This window comes from Trichechus manatus, unplaced genomic scaffold, assembly GCF_000243295.1.
Source record: "Trichechus manatus latirostris isolate Lorelei unplaced genomic scaffold, TriManLat1.0 scaffold00024, whole genome shotgun sequence".
Classification (NCBI taxonomy): Eukaryota; Metazoa; Chordata; class Mammalia; order Sirenia; family Trichechidae; genus Trichechus; species Trichechus manatus.
The window spans coordinates 488878-495933 of record NW_004443960.1 but is presented as its reverse complement, the minus strand read 5'-3'; the positions used below and the strand labels follow the sequence as shown (position 1 = coordinate 495933).

At 66.2% G+C, this 7056-nt stretch overlaps 1 protein-coding gene across 2 annotated transcripts in view; it reads right to left on the bottom strand.

Moving 5' to 3' along the window:
- Positions 1–1507: 1507 nt before the first annotated feature.
- RHOT2 (ras homolog family member T2) overlaps positions 1508–7056 on the bottom strand; it is a 5849-nt gene continuing 300 nt past the window's right edge. The window contains exons 2-19 of one of the 2 annotated variants that reach the window (XM_004373135.2): positions 6936–6994; positions 6530–6611; positions 6402–6445; positions 5612–5665; positions 5410–5462; positions 5216–5324; positions 4865–4966; positions 4685–4783; positions 4488–4596; positions 4285–4405; positions 3833–3917; positions 3597–3742; positions 3416–3516; positions 3167–3297; positions 2987–3064; positions 2758–2880; positions 2467–2669; positions 1508–2220 (exon numbers count right to left, since the gene is read on the bottom strand). In XM_004373135.2, coding sequence (XP_004373192.1) covers positions 2094–2220; positions 2467–2669; positions 2758–2880; positions 2987–3064; positions 3167–3297; positions 3416–3516; positions 3597–3742; positions 3833–3917; positions 4285–4405; positions 4488–4596; positions 4685–4783; positions 4865–4966; positions 5216–5324; positions 5410–5462; positions 5612–5665; positions 6402–6445; positions 6530–6611; positions 6936–6994 — 1826 coding nt within the window. In that variant the 3' untranslated portion in view covers positions 1508–2093. The remainder of the gene's footprint in view (positions 2221–2466; positions 2670–2757; positions 2881–2986; positions 3065–3166; positions 3298–3415; positions 3517–3596; positions 3743–3832; positions 3918–4284; positions 4406–4487; positions 4597–4684; positions 4784–4864; positions 4967–5215; positions 5325–5409; positions 5463–5611; positions 5666–6401; positions 6446–6529; positions 6612–6935; positions 6995–7056) is intronic. The other variant, XM_023728377.1, reaches the window with a different exon arrangement.

Sequence of the window (7056 nt, the reverse complement as noted above, 5' to 3'; positions counted from 1 at the left end):
CCGCCGCTCCCGCCGCGCGCGCCCCACAGCCCCGCCCGCGGACGGACGCGCTAAGCACCAGTTCCCGCGGCCGTGACACCCCCGCCCCGGCGCGCTTGGGCAGGGCCTCGGCGCTCTGGCCGCCCCTTCCACGCGCAGCACCTGGGAAACTTGAGTCACGGCGCCGCGCCCAAGCTCTTCCCGCGCGCGCTCCTGCGGCTCTGCGACCTCCCGCGCAGCCTTCCGGGCTCGGGCCTCAGTACAGACGTCACCTCTTCAGGGAAGTCTCCCGGGACCACCCGCGCCGCCTGCGACGCCCCAGGCGGTTGACCCCGTGTTTCCCTTGCAGCTCATTAGCTTCCCTGCTGACTGTCCACCCAGACCGACGCAGACACCTCGGCTCCTTCCCAGCCCCAAGGCCTCACTGCTGGGTGCCAAAACTAGCAGGGAAACCAGCGTGTGCAGGGGAAGGTGACAGTGCGGCTGCCCCTGCTCAAACCAGCCCCCACTGCGCACATCTGGGCTGCGGGCTCAAGGTGCCTGACCACTACTGCAGCCACCTTGAGGGATAGCCAGGGTCTCTGGCACCAGGAGGCCACTGGGGCTGGGCAGGGACGGGGCTAGGGAGGCTCAGGCAGACCCGCGGACATCGGGGCAGAGCTGCAGCTGGGATGAAATCAGGGTACTTGCTCCCAGGAAAGCGTGTAGACCTCCTAACACGATGGACGTGACAGACCGAGGAGACAGGTGACCGGAGCGACCCTTCCCAGGGCCGTGCACATCTACGGTTGCTGCTGCAGTGACGCAATGGAGTCATCACTCTTGCTGGCTGTGGCCTTTGGGGACACGGGGCCAAAAATAGCATCCAGCCCTGCTTGAGGGCCAGAGAAGCCCGAGGGTGGGTGGGGGTGGAGAGACAGCCCACAGGGCCAGGAGGGGCCTGCCCTCCCGCGGCGCCCACCTCGCCCTCCTGGGGCAGAAGCAGTCGTGCACAGTGAGCACCACCAAGCGTACCGGGCCTGCCAGGCACCAAGTACATGGCTTAGATGCTGGAGAGGACAGCAAAGGCTGGGCCGGGGCCCCGGTCTGCTCAGCTACCCACAGGCTCTATCCCCTCTGGGCCCTGAGACACGTGGACCAGCAGGTACCTGTCTGAGGTTCTCTGAGAACCACCCTGTCCCCTTCAACATGGGGTACTGTGGCTGTCCCTCTCGGTGTGAGGAAGGACAGGACTGGGCAGGGTCCCCAGGCAGGGGGCTCCTGTGCGCTGCAAATGGCACAGCAGAAACGGGTGCTGGCCGGGCACTGCGGCCTGGGAAGTGGGCTGCATGGGGGGGTGACCACAGCCTGCAGGCCACCCACTACATTCCCTCAAGGACATGGTCTGTCTGCAGCTGCTCATCCCCAGACTGGCGTGGACTACCTTGGACACAGAGGCCCCACCCGGTGCAGCCAGACCTTACGTGGCCTGGAGGTGACACCTGGGGGCAGAGAGCAGAGCCAGGGCAGAGGCTGGGGGGTGCTGGGGGAGGCGTCCCGAGGCCTCTGGAAGGGATTGGCGAGAGCCGCGCGTTTCCAGCCACGCTAAACGGAGCACGAGTTTTAGACGGATTCACTGAAAAACTACCTTTAAGAATGGGGGCCGAGAGGTAGAAAAGAAAACTGAAGTTTAATCAGAAAACCCAGTCTCATGTCTCCAATGAGAGAGCAGGCAAGAGCCATCCAAAGCAGTGGAAGGTGGGCCCACACGGACCCCAGGGAGCTACACGTGGTCCCAGCACTTCCTGCCCACCCCTACTTCTGACCCCTGCCACCCCTGCTGACCACTCGGGCCCAGGACCAGGAAGGAGGCAGTGGGGCCCTGAGACTTCCACATCTGGGGTCACCAGCTTCCTCATCTGTGCCCCCAGTCCCCTCAACACACACGATGCCCAATACGTGGTGGGGCCCAGGCTGCCAGGAAAGGAGGCCCCTCAGACAGGGCTGGACGAGCTGACCTCCAGGGTGGGGTGCAGCATGGGCAGTCCTCAGCAAAAGTCCAAGCAGAGAAAGCCCCGGGCAGACTGCAGGGCCTAGCCAGCGCTGGGGCCAGGCAGGAGGGCCTCAGGCCGGCCTCATCGGCTCCGCACCAGGGCCCTGTAGAGGGAGAAGCTGAGCACAACAGCCAGGGCGGCCCCAGCAACCCCCAGCGTCACCCGGAGCCAGAAAGAGGTGGTGTGCAGCTCCGCGTGGACCAGGTGTCTGCAGAAAAGGGCAGAGCTGTCTGGAGAAGTCCCCGGTCCATCCACTCAGCCCAGCACTCCTACTGTGCCCCACCCACCACCCCCTAAAGCTAAGCCTAGAAAGCCTCAGAGCCCCATGAGTGTGGCTCCTCAGCAGCAGCCCGGTCCCGCCAAGCCCATCCCCCATCCTGCAGCAGGACTCCCAGCTCAGCAGCCCACCCGCCACCTGGGGCCGGGGCCCGAGGCAATGGGGGCCAGAACTCACGGGAAGGTGGCCATGGTGGCCAGCTGGCTGAAGATGGCGGTGCTGGGTGCAGCCGAGCCAGCACAAGAGAACCGGGCGGGAGCGGGCAGCAGGTGCCTGCGGCAGAACTCAGCCGGGGATGGGCCTGGTGGCCAGACGCCCGGGGGCAGGTCGGCCTTGGAGGAGACGAAGAGGCAGGGTGTCTGCCCATCCAGGTAACGCTGCTGCAGGGACAGGGGTGACGTGAAGGCACCGTGAGGGCGGTGCACAGAGCAGCGGCAGCACAGGGCCGCACGGAGCCCCCCGCCTTGCCTTGTAGACCCTGGTGCAGAACGCGAAGGACGCGGGGTTGCTGCTGTCGAACAACAGGCAGGCGACGTCACAAGCGGTATCTGACGTGACGTCCAGCGGGCCGTCCGCGTCCACCTCACGCAGCTGTAGACAGAGAGCGGCCTCAGGCGGGGTGGGCTCACAGGGCCACCCAGGGACGGTGGGGGCACCTCAGGGTACGGGACAGGCCCCACCCTCCACCGAGACATACTATCAGGTATTTCTCTTGCCCGCTGACGTGCACCGTGTTGATGGCGTACACAGAAGGCGCCGTGGTGGGTTCCTGAAGCTAAGGGAGGGCACAACAGGGCACAGAGGGAGATGCTGACATTTGGTGGCCCTGATCCTCAGGGTGCCCCCCCCCCCCCCCCCCCCAACGCAGGTCGCTCACCCCTAGGCTCCGGCCGAGGAAGGCCTGCAGGAAGGCGGACTTGCCCACCCCGCGCGCCCCCACCACCTCACCCAGGAGGACGCGCCTCTGCGTCTGCCCCTTCTCCTGGTCCAGCCTTCTCTCGCGGGTGACTGTGGGGGGACAAGAGATGGGGGCTGGCATAGGATCCCGGCGAGGCGGGTGCCCGCTCAGTGAGGATGGGGCCAGTGGGGAGGCCCAGCACGGGGTCCCAGAGAGACGGGTGCCCACCTGTGATGGCGTGGGCCTGGGAGTCGTGCTCAGAGAGGACGGGGTACCCCAGATAGCCGAGGTGCCCAAGGCAGCGCTGGACGTCCAGGTAGGTCACCAGGCTGGGGACGGGTGAGCGGGCGTTACGGAGTGGCGGTGGTGGCGGCGGTGTGGCCAGGCGGGCAGTGAGGGCTGTGCTTACGTCCACTGGCAGAGGAAGCTGTGCAGGGGAAGCCGGTCCCCGGCCGCGGTGCACACTGTGCGGGGCAGCTCGGGGCCCCAGGGGGCCGCGGGGAACACTCTGAAGAGACTCTGCAACTCCAAGGGCGAGAGAGCGCCATCGTGGTCCTGGGCAGAGAAGCATTGATGGGGGCGGTGACGCGCGGGCAACAGGGCTGTGCGGGGGCAGGGGTGGCACCAGGCTGCTCGCGCCCTCACCTGGTCATGCTTCTCAAACACCCTCTGCAGGAACTGGTAGCCAAAGTGGTTGAGCTCAGCGGTGCAGCCTGGGGGCACGGGGAGCCTGCGGAGACAGGGGCCTGTTGCTGGGAGCCTGTCCATAGGGCCTCCCCACCCCTACCCCAGGCCAAGCACAGTTGGCCATCTGCCTGGTGTGGGGGGTCCCCGCTGAAGTCCCGGGAGTCGGGGGGGAGACAGATGCATCACAATCTGTGCGGCCGTACCAGGACATCCCCCGCACAGGCTTTCTGGCAGGCTGCCAGTCCCCCAGACCCGGCTTGCTCTGCTCAGGGTACAGCCAGGCCCAGACACCCCCAGGAGGCACCGCACAGGCCACCCACGAGACAGACAGACAGATGTGTGGGGCTGAGGCTCATGGGAGAGATGCACACAGTTGGGGTCCTCGAGATGGAGCCCAAAAGCCCACTCACGAGGGGTAGAGGTAGTCGTCTGTGAGCTCAAGAGAATCACCGTAGCCGAAGCGCCGCAGGATGGCCCAGGTGGTCTCGTGGCGGCCGCGCTGGATAAAGATTGTGTTCAGGAAGAGGAAACCTGTGCCAAGGAGGCAAGAGTCTGGCGCCCGGCCTGGTGGCCCTGCCCTACCACCCCACGCCAGCGGGCAGCCCGGCCTCACCGTCCAGCGTCAGTCGGTCATCCCGCACACCACCTGCCACATTCTTGCTCACCACCATCTTCACATCCTCCAGAGCCTGCGGGGCCAGGGGGTGTCCGAAGCAGGACTTCTGTCTCCGAGAGAAACCTGGTGTTAATTGGCGGCCTCCCGGCACTGCCCCAGGCCAGGCACCCAGGGTGTGGAGGGCCAGGCTGCACCTGGAAAGCGTTGAGCTCCTCATCACTGAGCGCCTGGTCCAGGTCCTGGTCTGAGAGTCTGAAGATGCGTGTGAGGGCCTGGACGCACGCGGGCCGCAGCTGCGGGGACACTGGCTCAGCACACCCGCTCCCCACTGTGTGCCCTTCACCCCGCACCCACCCTATCCTCTGCCTGCCTACCTCCTTGGCTTCAGGATCGTACAGTGGGGCTGTGGGGTGCAGCACAGCCTTCTGTGCGTAATAAAACAGCTCCGAGATATTCCTCAGGTTCTTGGCCGAACACTGGGAAGGAGAACCGGCTGGGAGCACCCTGGGGACACCATCCTGGGCACAGCAGGTCAGGGCCCCCACCACCCCCCCAAGCGCTCCAAGTGACGACTTGACCCTGACCGGTCCCAAGCCACCAGCATGCAAGGTTGTAGGACATACCGTAGGCGCTCTGCCTCTGCACTGCTGTCACCCCGTGAACCCTACTCTTGGTTGCCTGGGGGGACCAGAGCTGGGGCAGGAATAAAGCTCCACCCCGCTCACCTCCACACAGGTCTCGATCTCAGGGAACTGGCTCATGATGGGCAGCACGGCCTCCATGGAGCCCCCCGGCCACAGGTCCGACTTGTTGCCCACCAGGATGATGGGGATCCTGGGGAGAGGCCCATGATCACCACGGCTAGACAGTGGTGTGGGCCAGGTGCCCACTGAGGTCCCCACCAAGGCCCCCTCGTTACCTGGGGCCCCTCTCGGTTCTCCCATTCACCATAGGGATCCACTTGGTTCTGATCTGAGAGAGAAGCCGGGCTGTGACTAAGATGGCTCCCACCTGGGCCTTGTGCCGGCCTGGGGGATGGGCGGGGCACTGAGGGGCCTTCTGCCCCCAGGGTCTGAGCAGAGGTCAGCAGCTGAGCCCGGTGCACGGCGGTCCTTGCTCACCTTCTCGATGGTGGCCTCCTCGGAGACATCATACACCACACACACCACGTTTGCCTGTGGGGGAGCAGCGGCGCCTCTGTCCCAGCCCCGCCCTCCAGCCACCCATTCTGGGCCACCTGTACACCCGACCTGGTGGGCTGCTGCTCAGACCGAGACAAGCCCTGCCCTCCGCCAGAGGCGCCAGGCCCCAGCACAAGTCCCCCAAGGCTCTGGTCAGTGCACCCCCCGGGGGCTCAGAACAGACACGGGCAGCTCGTGACAAGCGGCACCAACGGCAAGAGGGCCGCTCCTGGGTGGCCGAGGCCCAGACCCTCGCCTGGCGCGGCAGAGGCTGCAGTGCGGTCAGGCGAAGCTGTGGGGCCAGCTCCCCTCTCCTGGGGGCTTGGCTGGGACACAGCTTCCCTCAAATCAAATGTCTGGCACTGCAGCCCCAACAGCACCCGCCGCGGCACCGAGGCTGTGCTGGGACCGCTGTGAAGAGTACCGGGATCCATTCCTCAGAGCTCCACTGGAAGCATGGACGTGAGGCAAGGGGCCCCGCGGGCTGGCTGGCCTCTTGGGGAGGTCTGCTCACCCTGGCTCCTACAGGATGCATCATGGGACCTCAACGACCCCCAGCCCTAAGGTCACAGCAAAATCACTGAGCTACAGCCGAACCAGGCTCCTTAATCCAACAATCTCTCCAGGAGAAAACGAGGCCGAACAACTAGGCCCAGGCGGCAGCCAGCCCCCACACGGAGAGTCTGAGCCCCAGGCCCAGCAGCGCCTCAGGCCCTCCCCATTGCCACACCTTGCGGATCTCATCCTGGAGTTCCTCGTCGGTCTGCTCAGCTTCTAGACCGGAAAAAGAGACCTCACTGCAGACCCTGCCCGAGCCACCCACACTGGGTAGTCCTGGGGCGGGGTGGGCGGCTTTACCTGAGTAGTCTACGATGTGGGTGGGCACCTTCTCCGGGGTGACATCTGCAGGAATTGTGATCTCTTCTGCCCGGGGAGGAACCTGGGACGCAAAGGCCCTCCTGCTGTAGACCTGGCCCGTGAGGGTGGCCCAGGGAAGAAGGGCGCGCCCGGGGCGGCCTCACCAGACAAACTCCTCCCGCCCACCCCGCAGGTCTGGGGCGGAGCTCGAATAACACCGCGGGGGTCGACCTGTCATTCCAGGAGGCGCACCAAGCCCGCCTGCAGACCAGGCCCACGCGCGGTAGGCACTGAGGTGACGCCGCTGAAGCACGCAGGGGGACCACACGTGGCCGACAGCCCGCCGCCCGGGGCCCTGGTCGGGGCGCGCGGAAAGCCTCCGGCCCAGACGCGCTCGGCCACTCACCTCCTCGGGGAACTCCTCGCCCACCAGCGACAAGATCAGAGACGTCTTCCCCACCTGGGCTGCGCGGGGCGGGGCGGTCAGCGCGGCGGCGGCCAAGGTCACTGCGTCCCACGCGCCCGCC